Consider the following 21,612-nt stretch of genomic DNA (forward strand, 5'->3'; position numbering starts at 1 on the left):
TGTGTCTTGGGGGGGGCAGGGGATTCAGTGGGGGTAAAAGAGAGTTGATAAGGTAGCAAGTGGGAATGCGATAGGAGGAGGAAGACATTTTTAAAAAAGGTGCCTAGGCACCGAAGCATGAGCCAGCACGCAATTTGGCAAGACGGCAATGTGCGCCGCATTTTGCGTAAGCAACTAGGCATCTTTATTTTAAAGTTTTAAAAAAAATCACACACACATAGCCGCACGCAGGCCCTCCCCCCCCCAGACACACACATCAACTGTCCTAATGAGGATGCCATCCTTTGATATGTTGGGTGCCACTTTTGGATTCTGGAGGCTTTCCCTATGGAGGTATTCCTATCAAAATTCTATAGTGGGGAGTAGGAGTGGATTTCAACACCACTTGATCATTCCACAAGCCAAACCTCCTTTTTTTATAAAAGAAACGACTTCTATTAAGTAAGAAAGAAACACCATGAGCAAGCTCCTGGTGTAAGTACGTCATGCGGAGCATGAGAAACAAATAACCCAATAGGACAGATAACATGGTCATCCAAGAGAGCTAGAGAAAATCCAAGGTTAGACTAAAAATGCCACCTAACCCTATAGAGGACTCCACAAAAACAAGGATCCACTCTATTCCTTAAGAAAAATAGTCCTCTTGCCAGTAGTAGCTACCCAAGAAGATCTCGGCATGTTAGCCCAAATGGCTGTCAAGGTGCGGTATCTATCCATATATTGGCCAAAGTGTGTGAAGGGTGGACCTGGGAGCTAGACTCTAGTATACATCTGGCTCTCCAAATGTTCCACGACCACAGTCTCCCAGTAACTGTCCATCGAGGCATGTGTAGGTCTGTAAGCAAGGCTTGGACATCATTCAAAGTGCATGACTCATCTAAATGATTTTGAATTGAGAGAGCCCACGAAGATTCATGTCTCTCATAAAACACCTGAGGCTCCGAGAGAGGATGCCAAGCCACTGATCCTTCGGTCATAAAGAAGGGAGAGGGGACAAAAGTGCTCAAAAATCTAGTGATGCCTTTGAAATACAAAACGCATGTTTGCAATCCCATAGACAATGCTTAATCGAGTCCTCAGTAGAGGGGCATCGCAAACAAATTTCAATATAAGCTCTTCTATCTTTTTCTCTATGTCTATAGATTTCTTTGGATGGATGTTGAATGTATTACATCATGTTTACCTGCACAAAAAGGTTGGTAACATTGTTTTAAAAAAATACTCTAGGTAAGTACGTATACGGTATCACTTTAGGTTGGTAACACTGTTTTTTTTAAAAACTCTAGGTAAGTACTTTTAGATTATCACTTCTCACCTCAACTTAACGCATCTACCATCATCACTACATAAACAAGCCGTACACAAATGCATTGACTATCAAATAGTGTTGACTAGTTCTAGCATATGCTAACTAGCACTCCATTTTATGTAATCAAATTTTAATAGTCACTTATATAGTTCTAAAATATGTTAATTGGCACTTTGTATACTATCAAATTGTGTTAATTATTGTTAGCATATGCTAAGTAGTATTTTTTCTTCTATTAAAAGGTGCTACTTCAATAGTATTTAGCACCCTATGTACCACCAAATAGATAGCACCCTTGTATTATAAAAAAAGTTAATTAGCACCTTATGTACTATCAAATAGTGTTAATTAATGCTAGATATTAAATAGTCTTAATTAGTGCTAATACATGCTAGCTAGTAGTCAGTCTTCTGCTACAAGATGCTTTATATGACTTCTATGGTGCTAGGATATGCTGGCTAGCATTTTTTCTAGTAAATGTTAAGTAGCACTCTGTGTGCTATCAAATAGTCTTAATTAGTGCTAGCATATGCTGACTAGCTGTCTGCCTTCTACTAACAAGGTGCTATATAACACTCTAATAGTGCTATTAGTTGTTGATAAGTAGCACTCTATCTACCATCGAGTAATGTTAACTAGTGTGAGAATATGCTAACTAGCAGTTTATCTTCTATTAAGAGGTGCTATATAGCACTTCAATAGTGCTAGTAAATGTTAAGTAGCACTCTATGTATGATCAAATGGTGCTAGTATATGCTAACAAGCAGCATGTCTTCTTTTAACCGATGCTATATAGCAAATCAGTAGTGCTAGTAAGTATTAAGTAGCACTCTATGTACTATCAAATAGTGTTGTACTGACTAGGGTATCTTCTCCATGAGTTGACAACATTGCTACCCAACGCATGTCCCAACAACGATACTTTTTTGCAAACATACAAGATGGGAGCTACGACAATGTTTGTTCCTAGGGGGGCACTTAGTATTATGTAAACTCACGTGTGGAATCGACATAGTGGTGATTAAATTAACAATGACTTAGATAATATATTTACATAAGGAATTTCTTAGATATACCAAAACTTCATTTATAGAAGGGTTTTCTTTCTTCAAAAATTTCCAAATTCACAGGATTCACTCAAACTTTGTTAAGAGTTGAAGACCCACTTGTGATGACATCCTAATATGCATACAATAAGCAAAAAAATACTCGTTATAAAATTTAAACCAATTTATGTATATCTAGAACATTAACTCTTATAATGTGAATTGTAATATAATAAGATGTTTTTCTCTCTCTCTCTCTCTCTCTCTCTCTCTCTCTATATATATATATATATAACATATATATATATATATAACAAGATGTGAATTGTGCATTTGTTAGTCCTAACCTTACAATATACACATTAAAAGCCTTAAGTGGTGCAAGGTATATATGGAAAGGGATCCCTTATGATTTCTCATGCTCACCTCTAGTATTTCTTCTTTCTTAAGCTAAATGAATGATGTAAACTAAAGTTCCAAAAGCACTAGTCCCTTTTTAAAAGTAATAAGCTTCTATTGGTGGGTTGGTTGGTGATCAACGCTCCATGCTCATGTAACTCTATAGATATTGGCTAGATAGTATTAGAAGGGAAAGTGTTATGTGCCTTCCAAAAGAGAGAACTATCTTATTATTGAAGCAAGTGTAACCCTCAAGTGTGCACAAATGTATTGACACTCATATTTCATCCCCCCCTCCCTTTTAACCGATTTTGTACACATTATGTAAGCTACATATACCTTGTTTGACACATGAATTTTCTAGAGCAATTAACAAGGATTGAGTCATCGATGATGAATTACCTATTCAACAAGACTATGTAATTCTAAGTGGGAACTAAATCATGATTTGTGAGCCTTCTAGATATTCACCACAATTTCATCCTATTTTTTTGAGCTATAATTCTGGGGAAATCTGATGTAGAGTACACAAAAAGGGATAATCTTGGCATAGGCTTGGAATACCATTTTAATATGCATTGAGGACATAAGGAATAAAAGCCACATTTACTGTGTAGAGGATAAATGTAAATGGATAGAATTCGTTCCACGGTTTTTAAAAAATGGACAAAGCACTAAAGTTTTAACAATCTAGAAGAAAATTCACAATGGGTATGCCATAAAAGCTATGAATTTGAACAATTTAGAAGAAGAACCAAGCAAACTCTCACAATGGGTATGTCATAAAAGCTATGAAGGAAGGACAAGGACTTTTAGCTTTGAACAATGCAAACAAAAATGGAACACTACAGGAGGAATGAAAAAAAAGGGGAAATAGCATAAAAACGAATTCTATGGACAACAATAGTGCTCATTTTTTCCTTACCCCTTCTCTCCTATGCCTTGAAGGCCCTCTTCCCTCCCTCCTTCCTCATCATCACTTCTAATCATCCATAATTTCTTAGTCCAAAAGCTTCAAAGTTAGTGTGGAAGGTTGCTATGGTAGACTAAGGGCTATGGTCAATTACTGAACGAGGAAGGCACGCAAGTCAATTGCTATACGAGGAAGGCACGTAGTTGCATTGTCATGTGAATGAGAGGGGTGACCCTTTCATCCTGACAAGAGCTAGTTAGGTTAAGGAATCATTCTGCAAGAGTCACTTCAAGGTGATCTCATGTCACTTACATTTGGATGCATACCTTGCAAGGCAACATAGTAAATATGCATCAACCAACTTGTGTATTATGGAGAATGTCCAGTCATTTCCCCTTCTAGTCACTTTTGTAAACACTATGTCAAATTGTAATTTCAAAGCCATTGGTTTTTACAGTTGCAATTAGTTGACAGTTCCATCTTAGGGTTTCCTAATATTTGATTTCCTTACTAATAATTAATTGATGGATATCTTCCTTGGTATGCAATGTATGTCTTTGTTCTTTCTTGAATCAGGTTAAAATTCAAATCATATTTGCTCGAATTTTGTGCATCGTACTTGGCATAATGCCACAATAAAAAGCATTTTCAGATTGTGCTAACCTAGTATCAATAATTTTCATCTTATATGTATTTGATTTTCAAGTTGTTCAAGCCTTTACGTTAAGAGCATATCAGTTGCCTATCAATCGACAATAACTTTGTAGTAATTCATAGGAACTATTACGATGCTATTTTTTTTAAAACATTGTATGCTTAATGAGAATGTTTGCTAATTTATTAAATTTTATAATTTCCCAAGAATTGCCACAACCCTAGACTCATAGGATGGGGATAATGCTTGTCCATTGTGCATGGAAAGATGGACTCAATAGATCAGAAACTAAAACCATGTGACCACAACAAGTTTCTAAGATGCAATGCCTTGAAAACTAGCTATTTTTTTGGGACCCTTTCTTTTCTTTATTTGCAAGTGTACCTATGTTTGGTCACCTTCATCATTATATGAGAAAACCTAATGTTTTCCATTTTGTGCATGTCTTCATCTAGTATGTACATTGATATCATAAATGGTGTATCTATAATAAGTGAGAGAGATGAGGTTTTAGACGTGCTCTTGGATTCATCTAGGCATTACATTACTCTAGCATGACAAGAAGCATGACAAGACACCGCCATTGTTTGTAGTTCATCTAGCTCTAATGTATCATATAGAGAGAATGAATCGTTTTAGATATTAGAGGGAGGAAATAAGGTTTTGTTCTCCCATTTGTGTTGGTTATATCAGGGATCAAGAGGTTTGATGTTTCACAACTTATAAACATGTCACTTGAAAAAAATTTGATGTGTGGGGGAGTTTCTTAAGTAGTTGTATGGTTTTTCATATGTTTCTAAGTGTGCGACTAAGCAATCTAAGACTGATGTCAAACCTTCTAGATATACTATAAGGAAAGAGATCACCTACTTGCAGCTTCAATTACTTGTTTTGCAATTTGTGCTTGGGTATATTTATGGATTAGGAGCATGACATATCCTAGCTTACTAGCATGTTAATTGAAAATGTTGCCAAGAGTTTGAGTTTATGCTTTTATGGTTTGTCATGCATTTCGTATGGTTGGCTATGCACATCAAATTTGTGACTTGTGATGCCATCTTATCCTATTAAGCTATACTATAAGGAAAGAGATTACTTCTGTTTCATATTTCTAGAGCATCAAAATCTTTGACAATGGCCACATGGATTCACAAATTGGGTTGGATCTTGCACTATCCTAAAACTCGTTGTCATTGGCTAACGGGCAACCAATATTCTACAAAATGATAGTCTTAAATAGATCAACCCTTTTTTATTTTGTTATATCATTACCCTCTAGACTCCAAATACCTTGAGGGAATAATAGACACAAACCTCTTTATATTTGACCTCTTCCCTTCTTCATCTATGAAAGTAACATGGCTATACCTTGGTTAGTCACCTCTATGTCCAATGTGGATTTTGTCCGTAGAATTCTTTTTTATTCTTTTTTAAGATTTTGGTATCTTTTTAAGCATCAAGGAGGGCATAGGGGCTAGCTTGGATCCCACTGAAGCACTTGGATTTCAACCTATTTTCTTATTTGGTTGAATTTTATTAAGCAATCTAGCCTCAGCACTCTAGCAACCATTTGACATGGTTTGTGATTCCCCGCACGAAATGCTTATGAAAACAAAACTCATCTCATTGACTATACTTGTGCAATCTAGCCTCAAGTACTCTAATCTTTTGACGTGGTCTGTGAATCTCCTAGCAGATTGCTCGCAAAAATCAATTCATCTCATTGAGCTATTTTTATGCAAACTAGCTTCAAGAGCATGCCGATCTTTTTGACATGGTCTACAATTCCCCTAGCAAAATGCTCGTGAAAATTAATTCATCTTATTAAAGTGTATTTGTGCCATTTAGCCTCAAGAGCACTCCAGTCATGTGAAATGGCCTGCAATTCCCTTGTAAAATGCTTGTAAAAATAAATTCATCTCAATAAAGTGTATTTGTGCAATCTAGCCTCAACATACTCTAGTTTTTGACAAGGTCTAAGATTCTCGTGGTAGAATGCTTGTGAGAACAAAGTCATCTCGTTGAAGTGTATTTGTGCAACCTAGTCTCAGGAGCACTCTAATCTTTTGATATGGTCTGCAATTCTCCTATAGAGTGCTTGTGAAAATCAATTCATGTCACCAAAATGTATTTGTGCAACCAAGTCTTAGGAGTACTCTAGTCTTTTGAGATGGTCTAGGATTTCCTTGGTATAATTCTTGTGAAAATAAATTAATCTCATTGAATTGTATTTGTGCAATCTAGCCTCAGAAGCACTCTAGTCTTTTAACATGGTTTGTGATTCCCCTAACAAAATGCATCTCATTGAAGTGTATTTGTGCAATCTAGCCTCACGAGCACTCTAATCTTTTGACATGGTTTGTGCTCATGGAAAACAATTCATCTCTTGAATTATATTTTTGCAATCTAGACTAAGCAGCACTCCAATCTTTCGACACGGTTTGCAATTCCTCTAGCAGAATGCGAAAATCAATTCATGTCGTTGAAGTGATGTGTGCAATCAAGCCTTAGGAGTGTTGTAGTCTTTTGACATGGTTTGCAATTCCCTTGGCAGAATCTTCTCATTGAATTGTATTGGTATAATCTAATCTCATGAGCACTCCAGTCTTTGACAAATTTGCAATTCCCCTAGCAAAATGCTTATGAAAATTAATGAAGTATATTTGCATAATCTAGCTTTTGAAGGACTCTAGGGTGAAAGCAAGTTAACTTGCACCGAAAAGCCTGCCTGAAACATAGCTAACTCGAGCTGTATTTTTCCTTCTCACCTCAAAAACTATGTACATGAGCTTTGGTACCTATATAGTGGAATTTGGAAGTTACCATACACATGCTAACTAGCATTGAAAGCATAGCACAGAAACTTGCTTTCACCCTCTAGTCTTTTGACATGGTCTACAATTCCCTGCTTTTGTGAAAATCAATTCATCCATTGAAGTGTATTTGTGCAATCTATCCTTAGGAGCACTCCAATCTTGTGGCATGGTCTATGATTCCCCTGGTAGAATGCTTGTGAAATTTAATTTATGTCACTAATGTATATTTGTGCAATATAGCCTCAGCAAACTTAATTCTATCAACGTGGTCTAAAATTCCACTAATGGAATGCTTGTAAAAATCAACTTGAATAATGTTATGCATTATATATTTTATATCATCCTAAATGTTATCTAAATCTTGTATTTTTAGATTGTGTTTTATGAAATGATAAATGTGGTAGCTTTTGGCATTATTGCTTTTTTAATGTTTGTGAAAGTTTATAAAATGCTCAAGAATATTTCATCAAAATTTGAAAGAAAAATTCTAGCAAAACATGAAATTTGCCAATGGTTTGAAATCTTTAAAAATTTCAATAAAAGATGGAATTCACCCATGATTTGAAATTTTACAAAATCAGCTATGAAAAATATATTATAATTCTCTATAAAAACGTCCCCACATCTTCAAGGGAATGCACTTTTGGAAACCCATAAATTAAAGATCTCCATGGCAGACTATCAATCATGTTAGTAACAATAAATTGAATAGATCACTTCATATATTAATTCCAGCATAATTACACTTTACATATAAATATTAAAATACACCACCACCAATTATCTAGCTCTACTCATAGTATGCATTCAAATGCGTAACAAGCCCAATGAAACTGGCATTTTCAGTACGAATTGCAAACCATCCACAATATCGAGTAAGCTATCTTGTGAGAATAAAGCACATAACACAACATGGAGGACTCAAGCCAAATGGGCCCCCTTTTTGTAATCTTTACTATAGCAAAAGATACATGAATAACTAGCTTGACTTACAGATCATCAAATCTTCTTTGAAGTGCACAATCAAGACCTCAATCCATGCAACCTAGAGTCATTAATGTTACTTTTTTGGACAAGCATCATGTGCAATTCCCCTTTCATGAAAGTTCAACTACTCAATTATTTTAATATGAAAATTTTGTTTTTTTTTCCTTTTCTAATTTTGGCCAGCATTGAGCTACATAGGTTTGAAGTTTCATCGACCATTATGTAAGGATTGCATGAACCATCCACATCTTTGTAAAATCCTTTGCAACTTAGAGAGCTTTTGAGCCTAAGACTAGGACTCATCTTGACAAAGAAGATAGTTCAAGTTCTTGCAAGCATTGTTGTTTGTTAAAGTATTGAAATGCTTGAGTAAGAGCAGAATGCACAACTTTTGAATATGTACTTGTACCCTAAATCATTAGATACTTACGGAGACATAGATTCTACAAAATTACATTCACAAAGGTCTTCATAACCTATTCTGTCAAGTTCAAGATAAGCAAGGCATCATCCAAGGGGCATGTTGAGTGCACATTGCATTTTCAACCCTTTGTTTTTAAAGTTTGTAATATGTTAATGTTAGTCGATTCTTGATGTTTAATCCTCATGTTAAGAGTATTGTACGGGAAGCATAGTCCGATATCTTATTTGATGGGATCAAAGAGGTTTGCTCTTTCCATTTTGTGTCAACACTAGGTACTGATGTGTTAGCTATGTTGGGAGAGAAGTATAGAAGAGAGCAAAGTATAAATCTTGAATTTACCACTAAATCTTGCCACGTAGTAAGCTTGTTGGCCTTTTCTTGTGTTCATCTCTCCAAAGTGTCCCACTTGTCTTTGCTTGTAAAATCATGTCGGATACTCTCTCACTACATATACTTGGGAGATATGCACATAAAATTAGGGGGATTTGGGCGAAATCAAAGCATCTAGGAACCACAAATGTTAAAAAAGAGATCAGCCATTGCATGAACTCGACTTCTCAAGCTTAAAAGTGAAATTTGTTATACACTACAACAGTGCCTGCCAGTTGGAACAGGTTACCCAGAAAAGACTTCAGTCAGCAGTGCACATCTTGTCATCTTTCAAGTCTTTGATCTTTACGCACTCCTAACAAAATTCCCAATGAAAAGCTGATTTCTCTCAGCTCGTACTGCGTTGACTCTTATCTTTTTCATGTTATATGACTAATAAAACAATTACTTTCGTGTTGAATTTCCAAGGTTCAATCAGGACCTGCATGCAATTTTCTCATCAGTTGACTTATGACTAATTGAATTATAACTGTTCGTGATGAATTTATGACGATTTGCTTTCTTCATAGAATCATACACATGCTTTAAAAACATGCAAACACAAATGCTACGCAAGGTAATCCATCATTCTCACTAGAAGCTGGACCATGCTCGCAAGAAAGGATTCCCAACTATGTGACAGCATTTTCCCATGCCTACCTTGGCCAAAGAAGCATGAAGTTCTGTGGCTTAGCAAATTGCAAACCTGCTAGAAAGCAGAGTTACAACTCTGACTGGTATTTTATTGTTTTCTGCTTCAAAATCGCTCCAACAATTTCAGACTACCGCACCCAACCAGTGCAAAAAATATATTGAAAGGCAGAAGTCTCGACTACAAACCAGCTTACCAGGTAGGTCAGACAAAAATGGTTTGTACTGTTGCATGTACACTCAAAGCAAATCGCAAACAACTCACTATCAACTCTGCAATACTTCCTTTTCTGTTCTTTTGTCTACGAGAGACAAAAGCCAGCCTCTTGGAGATTCGTGCACCTCGACCCTAAGCCAATCATGTGTTATAGACATGTCATACAAGCACAATAATGAATTTTTCAGAAAGTAGTGATTTGCAAAGCCAACGGCTTCATTTGATACCAACTACTTTTTTAAGCAACTGAAGCTCAGCTCTTGCCATCTCAAGATCTGTCCCTCCACCTGATGGCTCCATGCCCACAAACATATAAAGTGCTCTGATTTGTTCCACGAGGGACACATGTGGATCACCGTGGTACCCTACAATTTTCTTGATTGCATTGATGTCCACTAACATCTTTGCCTCAATGCCGCTTACCTGCATTCAGAAATAAAAATTACTGACTGCACATCCATTAAAGAGTAGAAGCTCTAAATAACCAAAAACAACTTTGTGCAATATATTATACTTGATCGTGAGAATCATTAGATGCAGAGAGAGGAAGTTAAAACATGACTTAGCTATGGGGCTTCAACTCATCCCATGATTTTTGGACATTCTTATACTGATGTAAACAAGCCTTACCGTAACGCTAGTGTACTCGGACTATGGCCATATTAAAAGCTGCCATTGCTTCCCAAAACAGCACAAAACCTCCCCAAAAAAAACTCAAACTTGAGCAATTTCACTAGATACCTTACCATTTTGAAAGCCATTGGGCCCTTCATCTGATAAGTTTCACTTGTATATTTCCCTTCCCTCGGTGAGCCACAAGTTCAGATTCAACAGTAAGCGTTTGGCTCCTTAGGTGGCGCTTGTAAAATAACACGAGAGAGAGAATGGCTTCCCTCCCCTTCAGTAGACCAATCTCAAATTAAAAAGCAAGCTTTCAGGAAACCTTTCGTAAGGTACATCTGGGGAATTAAGGTACGAGGCAGGACTAGGAAGGGCCTCTCTTCAGATATATACTGAAATGTGAATAAAATGCGACCACCTACTAAAAAAGTTAGCATATAGGTAGAAGCAGCGCTTAGGCTCAACTTCCAATTCAAGGCTAATAAGTTAAATCACGCATACAACCTGGATAGAATCAAAGCCCTTGAGATTAATGTCCGCGAAGCCAACAAAACGAGGAAAGATCCTGCTCCTAAAATGTCAACCGGGGGAATGGCTACTCGGATGCCTAGGACATTTATTATGTTCAGTATCTTCTCAATGGCATCCTTTAACCAGGCCAGTGCAGCATTTCAAGCTTTCACAAGAACAATCTCATGCAGTTATTCAGGTCACTGCAGGATTGCAAAACTGCCAGCGCAAAATCGGTTCTATGAGTTTGATTTCGAGAAAGGCACCAAGCTCTCCTAACATGCACGTATATACATCATCCGAACAACATTACAAAAGTATATGCTATCAATTTGTTTGTACAACGCGAGAGCGCACAATATTTATCTGACCATAGTGAAGCAGAAAGGGAAAGGAGAGAGAGAGAGAGATTATCACCTCAACATGCGTATCCTCAATCGACTCTTTTATGGCAGACGTTGAACAGCTGCTTGTTTCAGGTTGGACGTCTTCTTGCTTGTCCTCCAAACTGCCAATTTCAGCCTGGAGATCCTCTTGCTTGTCCTCCAGTGCAGGTGAGTCCTCCCAGCTTTCCCCGCTTTTCGGTTCAAGGAGATGCGAAGGAAGTGCAGCACTATGATATTCAGGAAGATCCTCTCGAAGTGACGATTGACACTGTGGATCTATACATTGTGTTCCTGAGGAAGCGCGCAGAAGCTCTGCTTGATCATCGACATCTTTTATTTCAACAGGTTCTTCCGTTGCTGCGGAAGGATACTGCTGTTGCAAATTTTCTTCGGATTCAGTGGTGTACTTCTCGAAGGCCTGCTCATCCAGCATTTCCAGAGGACCCTCTTGCGGGTCACCTATGGAATCGAGTAGTCTGGTAAAGTCGCCCTCCCACCGAGATTGAGCTCTTCCCAGGGCGCCTGTCGCTGAGCGCATTTCCTCCTCAGATCGAGCTTTGAGTGCGCCTTCAGGTACCTGAAATCCTTCTGCGTCCACCTCAACGTTCCACTGCATCGATTCAACCTCCGGGATTTGCGCAACATTTTCCTCTGTGTCCAACTGTACACGTGAAGCATCGTACATTTCCGCACCCTCCTCCCCTGCGGTTATCCCTTTTAGTTCGAATAATTTCTCTTGCGACGAGCTGGAGTCCGAGACCTCTTCCTGCTGTTCACGAGCTTCCAAACTCGGTTGCATGACAGGGTACGCAATAGCAAACGAGGGCCCAGGGCCAGCTACTTCGAAGTCCTCCGATTCCTTACTATCTGGACATGGTCTTTCTCCTCTAGAGACTGGAACACATGCGCAAACACGAAGCTCCTCCATTGACTGTTGGAAGCTAAATTCTCCTGTGCCTTCTTGTGACACCCGTTCTGCCGTTGTTTGCTGATAATCTGCATCCGAGGAGACTGTGCCTTGAAGGAACAATTTATTGTCGTCAGTTTGTGCTTGGGACTCGCAAACAATAACCTGCTGGGTCGGTTGATGGAGCTGCAATGTTTCATCGTCCTGCGAAGCGCATTGGGCCTCCTCCGGAATGCTACATGGATCGGCAGCTTCCGACAAAGATGAAGCAGCGACTGCTGGCACGCTCTGATCACCCGGCTCTTCTGAACGTTCTTCCAACTCATTCTTTGGACTCAGAACTGGGACACCGTCATCGGATGCTCCCAGAGCAGCAGCAGCAGCAGCGACGATGCCGGCGACGGTGCTTGTCCGAGGCGCAGCGGCAGCGCTGACAGAAGCAGAGGGCGAGGTGGAAGGGAGGAGGAAGGAGCAGGAGAGCTTGTAGGCGTGAGCGAGGAAGAGGAAGGCGAAGCCGAGGGGGAGGAAGAAAAGCAGGAAGATGGAGAGGAAGGGGAGGAGGAAGGGGAGGAGGGAAGCGAGGAGGAGGCAAGAGGCGAGGAGTTTGGGGAGGCGGAGGAAGGGGGAGAGGAAAGGGGAGGGGGGAGCCATAGCTGGTGGGTGATGGAGCTTTTGGCTATGGCGATGAAGAAGAAAAGCTTGAATGGAGCTTTTGGCTATGGCGATGAAGAAGACGAAGAAGCAGCAGAAGAGCTTTTGGCTATGGCGATGGCTTTCATCAACAAAATGAAATAGTAAACAGAAGAAGATTATGTAAATGAAATATGAAAATTTTATAACGAAGAAGATTACGGTTTTATTTTTCTTTACCCTTTTGTGTTTTTTTTTTCATTTTCTCTCCCTTTGGCCTTTTGGATGTTTTTTTTTCCCCTCGTCCATCCTCTCTTTGCCCACTTGTTTTTTGCCACCACTGCTGCCCACTTGTCACCTTCCCCTTATCGACACCTCATCCCCTTCGCGCTCGTACAAACCCACTTCCTTGCTGCCCCCGACTGCACAACCCCCCACCCCCAACAACACCTTCACGTTCGACCGTCAGGCATGCGTCACATCACGTCGACGCGTCGGACGACGGATCGCATCGTCTTGAAAAAAAAAGAAGTGTTGTGAGTCACCATCATTCTCGATGAAGCTCGGACATTGCTTTCCAGGGAAGAAAAAACCTCGGACGTCACTATCGTGCGTAGGAGGACGGGATGCTGACATGTGCTAATATCACAAGTTAAAATGCAGCCTCCCGCCAAGCCCCGACGTCCATGGAACACCCATAGTCACCCGGGCTTTTCAGTAAGGACTTCCAAGAGTTCACCCGCTCGCAATTTTCTTTTCCGGAATTTCCTCGCTTGGGCTTTTCTCCAAGAGCATGGGCATAACTCCTCACTACCCCTCGACCAACAACACTGCCATGCACCACAAAATCAAGAAAGAGCTCTTGATATGTAAGTCCTTCCTATGCCTTGACCCAATGCATTTTCCTCATGTCAATCCTGGTCCCACAAAAACCCCAAAACATCGATTTCTCATGTCAGGTGCTTCCGCAAAGTCAATCCACCAATCCCTAGGTTTTAAAAGGGCTAGTAAAGAGGTGGGCGCCTTTAAAATGTCAGCATCCTCCCCTATTTTCTCCATGGAAAGACCCAATAAAGTGGTATGAAAAAGGGAAAATATGCTTAGGTGTCAAGTTCTTATGAAAAGTTAAGTTAGTCTAAATGTGGAACAGTACCGGCCCACTAGTGCATTTAGTATTGAGTATGTAAGTTTTCCATCAAGTTAATTTTTTTTCTCAAAATTTTTTGAAAATTTATATCCTTTCTCTATTTCCATTCATGCAATGCTCTTACATTTTGAAAAAGATTAAAAAAACCATACACTATGGAAAAGATAGGGGTGCACAAGACTGCCCCTTTACCCTAGTTGCCATCATTTATGGTTGAGACTAGGATGCACCAATTCCCCACATGCATGCTCACTACTACACAACCACGGATGAAAAAACATTGATATCCATTGTCACAACGACAACTCATTCTCAAACAAAAAATGGTGGTCGGTACCATTCCCATTACAAATGGTTGACGCATATCAATCGTTCCACCACCCTCAAACCTTTTCATGTTCCATCAAGATGAGAGTTGTTTTCGACTAAGTTCACTGCTTTGCATCCACAATCTTCAGGTTACACAAGCTCTAATCTAGCACTTGAGACCATCACATTCAATGAGACCCACTCACTCTCGCTCTCCACATGCATGCCCTTGCTTGACACCACACATGATCATCACGTGCACTCGTTTGATTCTACATAGCATCATCCACGGCCAATTTCATTTATTGATGCCTCCTGTCAAACATCCTCACCCAATGACATTTACTTGATGCCTTGATGACATACGTCACGATCCTCTAACCATGTAGTACTTGCATGATGAAAATCCCAAGAGATACTTCGCTTGAAAGCTCTTGAAAAGGACCCACTACGATTTTCAATTTGACGATTAGCCTTTGTAGTGTGGAAATACACCATTTGGCATGAAACAAACTTCAAATCATTTAGCACTTGCACATAAGAGATAAAATATAGATGATGGAGCTACCTAGTTAAGAAATAAATGAACTATGTTAAGCTCACTACCATAAGATCTTATTTACCTCGAGCATCTATATATCCATTGTTTATCAAAACCCTCCTTACTTCCCTTTATTAGCATTGCCTCATTAGAGGAGTGCTTTGGGAGAGACTTGGAAGTTGCATAGTGTGATTTGACAAGTGTCTTTTTGTATTTTTTAAAAGTTTCTTTCCTAGATTTTAGAATTGCCTTTTAAAGCATTAGATTTTGTAGCTAAGAGAATCTCTCTCTCTCTCTCTCTCTCTCTCTCTCTCTCTCTCTCTCTCTCTCTCTCTCTCTCTCTCCGTGTCTCTTTGGATGAGTCAATTTGGCTCCGTTGCATTGTTGCTATGAAGTTAAAAAAACCTCTCTCTCTCTCTCTCTCTCTCTCATTCACGTTGGTTTTCTCCTTCTAAGAGTGCTCTCCTTACTTCTCTCAATTGCCCACCTACCCTCCCCTCCCCTCCATAAGCATGCACTCACATACATGCAAATATTGCTATCCTTCTCCATAATATTTTCATGCACACCAAGCATGCACTACTTACACTCAAGGGGACAAAATCTTGCCCCAAGGATCTCCATGAGATTGGCCTCCAATATGCTCATGTCCAAGGTTCCAAATCTTAAAACAAACACATCACACCCATCAAGGATCCATGGTAATCTACTAATCTTATGGGCCCCTACGAGGGAGAATCGTCCCCTTGCTATTAGCTTACCTTTCTTGTGGGGCCTATGATGCAATTAGATGCTTAGGATGCGTGAGCTAAGCTGAAAAATGAGCTTATGCACACATAACAAAAACATGAGTGGAACATTTCCTTTTCCCCTGTAGCAACTTCCTCCACATGCTCTCCTAAAAGATTGTATGCACGGACTTTCTAAGCTCATTCGTAAATATTGTCCATGCACGGACCTTGTAAGCTCACTCTTGATCCACATTGATTATTCTTTTGTCATTTTGTCTACATTGTATACCTAGATAATTCTAGCTTGTTGTCAAGAAATCTATTGGCATATTCATATTATAAATTGGTATTTGGCACAACCACTCTCCTTCTCGTAAGTTGCAGTCATATCATGTCATCTCTCTCTCTCTCTCTCTCTCTCTCTCTCTCTCTCTCTCTTAATCAATCAATCAGTCAACAAATCAATCAACTCTCAATGTTTTTTCCCAAGTAGGTAAGCTAACATTTGACCACTCAAGTTTAAATAGTCCCTTTTCAGAGCTCATGTGGCTCTTTAAGATTTATTTCACATTCTTATCCATCATCTATATGTGTGCTTCTTTCTGGAAAATAGATGATGGCCTTCTTGATATGCTCACTTACCTTTCAAATAACATATCTAGCAAGTCTTTTAATGATTCATCTAATAAGACCTAGCAAATTGTTGTGTGTCTAATTGATTCTCACTATCCAATAATGCATCTCACATGTTAATGTATCTCATTAATGTGAAAAACCATCAATCATACTCACGATTACTTTGTTAGATTTAAATTCCATCGAAATGCCTGTAAAAAACAAGGACATCCTTACTTTTTTTGTGTGTAGAATTCCACCTCTACCTTCCTTTTATATAGGCATGTATGTACATAAATAGATCCATGATTATGTTCAAAAGGAATCGGCTATTTGGCAATGATAGGATGCAATCACATACCAAGAATGTAACCTAAACAACCCTCATTTAATCATGTTCCTAAAGGGAAATAATACTAATCAGCTTTTGCTCATCTTTGGAGAGTCTAACATGAAATTTGTGGGTGCCCATGGATTTCTATCAAAATGTGCATATTTAATCGCTATATGGAGCAGCAATTTGACGTTTCCTTTAGTGATTCCTACCATCTTGCAATTAAGTCTAGTAATAAGCGAGTGAAACTTGATCTCTCATAACATCTTCTTATCACATGATGATATTGTAATGTAGTATGACTATTTCTTCATGCAGAGAGGGCTTTATTGCTTTAATAATGGACTTCAATGATTCCATTTGCAATTTAGATCTTGCATTATTCATAGCCTTGTGCCACATATTTTACATGAGAAAAGGAAGATGTCAAGGGGGTTTCACTTATTCATTCTGTACCACATGAGGGGGGGGGGGGGGATTTTTGGGGATTAGGCATAGGCCATACATGTAATAAGTAGTGGGTATGTATAAGATTTTTTAGGATTTTCCATATGGATATTTAAGCTTAAGGGTATTTCAAGAGGCCTCTGTGGGGGTTAAAGGCCATTGTACCTTAACCCCGATTAAGGTATTTCAAGAGGCCTCTATGGGGGTTAAAGGTCACTGTACCTTAACCCCGATTATGTACAATACTCAAACACATATATATATGGATGACTTAGAAGATTAGGGTGTTCTACACCCACCAAACGAGTATCCACTCTCTCTTGTGTGCTCTCCTCCTCTCACCATTTTCCGTTCCACTTCCGTTGTTGAGATCTTTGATTTGCATCCATCAGTTGGTACTTTGAAGCTCCAATAAGAGAGGTATTTGCAGATTTTCTTACTGAGTCTGATTATGTAGTGACACCCATGTTTTGAGGCATCCCAGGTTCTATTTTCACTAGCGGTCATTGTCGTGGGGCAGTGATTTTTTTAATATACCTTATGCAGATCACTCTCATTGTAGTTTGAGCCGTGTGTGCTCATTCCTGGTTTGCATTGGGTTACACTAGATGCTTTATTGGCCATTTGGATGCATTGTGATCCTTGTTGGATGCACTGATAGGCCCAGATTGCCTTATGGGATGCTTTATTGATGGACGTTTAGACAAAGATGCTATTTTTTGTTGAGGGACAGCTTCGACACATTGCAATTGATACACTAATAGTGTTATGCTCACTTGGATGAGACATTATTGATGCTTATGCCCATAGATGGTGTTTATTCTTGAGGCTTTTGGCTCTTATTGGAATTGGGTTTGCCATTGTTTTGTCATTGTAGGTTGATATTTGCTTTTGGGCCAGATTTGCTCATATGGATGCATGGTATATGCACATGAGTTAGTTGCATTTTGATGCTTTGAGATTTAAGTTTTTTGATGATTTTACCCTCCATTGTGGCAAAGATATTTGGGTGCACTTGATATTTTGTGCGATATCTTTCTTGCAGGTACTAGCATTTGAGATTTTGCTTTATTTGCATCATGGCATCCTCTTCCATGTTTGAAAAGGAGTTTTTCAACATAAAAAAGTTTGATGGAACACACAAAACTCTATGTAAAGAACAAATAAGGGATGTGCTTAATGAAAAGAAGCAGATGAAACCCCTGGAATGGATTGCAGCTAAGCCTATAGCTATGTCTAAGGATGATTGGAATGAGTTGGATGCATTAGCAAAGTCTACCGTTAGACTTTATCTTGCAAAGTTCGTTTATTTCATGGTAGTAAATGAGTAGACTACGAAAGATTTGTGGAAGAAATTATGTGTCACTTATGAGAAGGAAACTGCCTCTAATAAAGTTTACCTCATGAAGAGGTCATTTGAGCTATAGATGAAGGAAGGGGTCTCCATTGCTAGCCAGCTTTAAGCTAAGCCTGTAGCTATGTCTAAGGATGATTAGAATGAGTTGGATGCATTAGCAAAGTCTACTATTATACTTCATCTTGTAGGGTCGGGACTTAGTTTATTTCACAGTAGTAAATGAGTACACTACGGAAGATTTGTGGAAGAAATTATGTGTCATTTATGAGAAGGAAACTGCCTCTAATAAAGTTTACCTCATGAAGAGGTCGTTTGAGCTGCAGATGAAGGGAGGGGACTCCATTGCTTCTCACGTGAATGAATTCAATATTATTTTCAGGTAACTTCAAGCTTAGAAGCTAAATTTTGATGCGGAGACTAAGGAAATATTCCTCTTGTGTTCATTGCCATCCTCATGGGATACCTTCTGTACAGCTGTCAGTAACTCTGCACCTAATCGAGTATTGAAGTTTGATAATTTTATGTGTAGCTTGTTGGCCGAGGAGATTAGATGAAAGTCTATGGATGGCAACAAGTAGGGTGCAGCCTTATATATGCAAAGGGGTAGATCACAGTTCAAGGGAAGTCCCAAGAAAGAGGGAAGTATTGTAGCAAATCCAAGGCATGGAACATTAAGTGTTTGCATTGTGGCAAGAAGGGCCACATGAAAAAGGATTGCTACAAGATGAGAAGGGAGCAAAAGGATAAGAAAAAGAATGCAAATTGGGGTGAAAATAAGAAGGAAGAGAGTGCAAGGGAGGACAAAGGAAAATTGAAGATCGAGGAGATCAATGCAGTCATAGATGATAGTGACAATGACAGTTTTTTCATGTCTTGTCTACCTGCAGAGTTGCTTACCACTTCAGATGATGAATATTACCAAGATTAGATTTTGGATTCTGGTGCTTCATTTGATGTTACACCCCGTAGGAAATGGTTCTCCACTTATGATATGGAAAGACAGGTTGTGTGCATCTTGGAAATAACTATGCATGTGACATAGTGGGAGCAGGTGACATAATGTTTTCTTTTGCGCATGGGTATGCTTTTATTTTGAAAAATGTAGGCATATGCCTAAGCTGACCAAGAGTCTCATTTCAGCAGGTCAGCTAGATGATGTTGGTTTTCAGACCACCTTTGGCTTTTGGAGTTGGAAAATTTAGAAGGACTCTATGGTTTTGGCAAGAGGTATCAAGTGTGGGACATTGTATCCCTTACATGTATCAGCAGTGTCTAATCATGTTGTTGCAATAATTGAGTAGCCAACTACTTCTTTGTGGCATTGGCAGTTGGGAAATATGAGCCAGAATGGAATGAAACTCTTATGCTGTATGGATTATGTACCACATTTGAGTTTTTCTGACTTAAAGAAGTGGAAAGACAGAGCTTGAAAGGCTTGATTTGGTGCATTCACATATGTGATCCCATGCCTATACGGTCATTAGGCAAGGCTGATGACTATGTGACATTCATTGATGATGCTTATGCTATAGCTCGAAAGAGCGATGTGTTCCAGGTATTTCAAAAATGGTTGGCTTTACTTGAAAATCGGTCAGGTAGAATGCCTAAATGACTACAGATTGATAATGGTGGAGAGTATATCTCTCATGACTTTCAACATTTCTGTAATACGCGTGGGATCAAGAGGGAGCTCATGTCCCCTCATAATCCAGAGCAACATCCAGTTGGAGAACAGATGAATCACACCATTCAATAAAGATTGCAATGTATGCTTTGTGGCAAGAAGCCCTCTTACTCTCATTTGCATGAATTTTGGTATGAGGCATATGCACATGTGCCAAAAGAGCTTTAAAAGACACTAGATCTTAAGTTTAGGAAATGCATCTTTTTGGGTTATGATGAAAGTGGAGAGATGGGCTATCATCTTTAGGATCCGGAAGCAAAGAAGATCATATGAAGCCATGATGTGGTCTTCAATGAGAACAAGATGCATAAGACACCCCTGTGAGGGATGTGGAAATGACAAGAATCACTTTCCAAGATGTGAATCGACCCGCATATGTTGATAGATAGCAAGTTGTCCATGCATCGAATGTGGAGGAAATGGTGCCACCAAGTACTCCCATAGGTACACAATCAAGGGTAGATGATGGATCATCTATTGGTGGAAATGATGAGCCAAATGTGGTTGATATGCAAGCTGGATAGCAAGTTGAAATGCCCTTGAGAAGATCAACTAGAGTGTCTTCTCGGGAAAGACTATGTGATGATTACTGATTGCGGGAGCCTTCTTGCTACGATGCACGAGGATCAACACAAGTGGGATTATGCTATGCAATTAGAGATGAATTCCCTCATGAATAATAAGACTTCGGCCTTGGTTTCTTTGCCACATGGAAAGAAACCATTGCCATGTCAATGGGTCTACAAGATGAAGGTCACATGTGACAATGTGCCTAAGTACAAGGACCATTTGGTTACTAAAGGGTTTAAGCAAGAGAAGGGTGTGGAAGTTGATGAGCTATTCTCCCTAATTGTGAAGATGACCACACTTAGATGTGTACTTGGACTTGTGGCAGCAGAGGCTTATGCAGATGAATGTCAAGACCGCTTTCTTGCTTGGGGATCTGTATAAGGAAATTTGCATGGCACTGCCGGAAGGCTTTGAATAAAAGGACAAAGAGCATTTGGTTTATTCAGCTAGCACGGAATTCGGTCTTTCATGCAAAGACCAAACACATTGAGGTTAGGTACCATTTCATTAGGGAGGTACTTGAGGACAAGTGCATAAGGCTTGTCAAGGTTCATACAAATGATAGCCCTATAGATATGCTAACGAAGATTCTACCAAGTCAGTGGTTTGAGTATTGTCATGTATTGATGGGTATTGGATAGTATGTCCACTAGTTGTTCTCCCTTAAAGGCACATTAGCCTTAAATGGGACGTTGTGGGGGTCAAAGGCCAATGTACCTTAACCTTGATTATGTACAATACTCAAACACATATATATATGGATGACATAGAAGACTAGGGTGTTTTGCATCCACCAAACAAGTGTCCACTCTCTCTTGTGTGCTCTCCTCCTCTCACCATTTTCCATTCCACTTCCATTGTTGAGATCTCTTAGCCTCTAATGCATAGATGTAATGGATAGAAGGTATCTACAAGATTTTTCAAGGTTCTTTCCATATCGTATTTAACCTTAATGGAACCTTTTGTTTAAACTCATTACTTGACCATGTATTAATAGAAATTATAAATTTTCATCCCAAACGTACCATCCATCGCTA

The 21,612-nt window shown here is 39.2% G+C and overlaps 1 protein-coding gene across 1 annotated transcript; it reads right to left on the bottom strand.

The window, feature by feature from the left end:
- Window positions 1–9,692: 9,692 nt before the first annotated feature.
- Window positions 9,693–12,975, bottom strand: LOC147901022 (uncharacterized). Its single transcript, XM_087375995.1, has 2 exons — window positions 11,335–12,975; window positions 9,693–10,209 (listed from the first exon to the last, which is right to left on the bottom strand). Exons 1-2 carry the CDS (start codon window positions 12,859–12,861, stop codon window positions 10,003–10,005), a joined length of 1,734 nt encoding a protein of 577 aa, XP_087232121.1. The 5' UTR covers window positions 12,862–12,975; the 3' UTR covers window positions 9,693–10,002.
- Between the last annotated feature and the right edge of the window lie 8,637 nt (window positions 12,976–21,612).

Source organism: Dipteris shenzhenensis, chromosome 6, assembly GCF_047967505.1.
Source record: "Dipteris shenzhenensis isolate YYH24624 ecotype China chromosome 6, Dip_SZ_1.0, whole genome shotgun sequence".
NCBI classification, from domain to species: domain Eukaryota; kingdom Viridiplantae; phylum Streptophyta; class Polypodiopsida; order Gleicheniales; family Dipteridaceae; genus Dipteris; species Dipteris shenzhenensis.

Coding starts and splice junctions, on each gene's coding strand:
- LOC147901022 (XM_087375995.1), bottom strand. CDS start 12,861: ATGGCTCCCCCCTCCCCTTTCCTCTCCCCCTTCCTCCGCCTCCCCAAA. Junction 10,210..11,334: donor TTGAGGATACGCATGTTGAG/GTGATAATCTCT, acceptor TTCTGAATGCAG/GTAAGCGGCATTGAGGCAAA.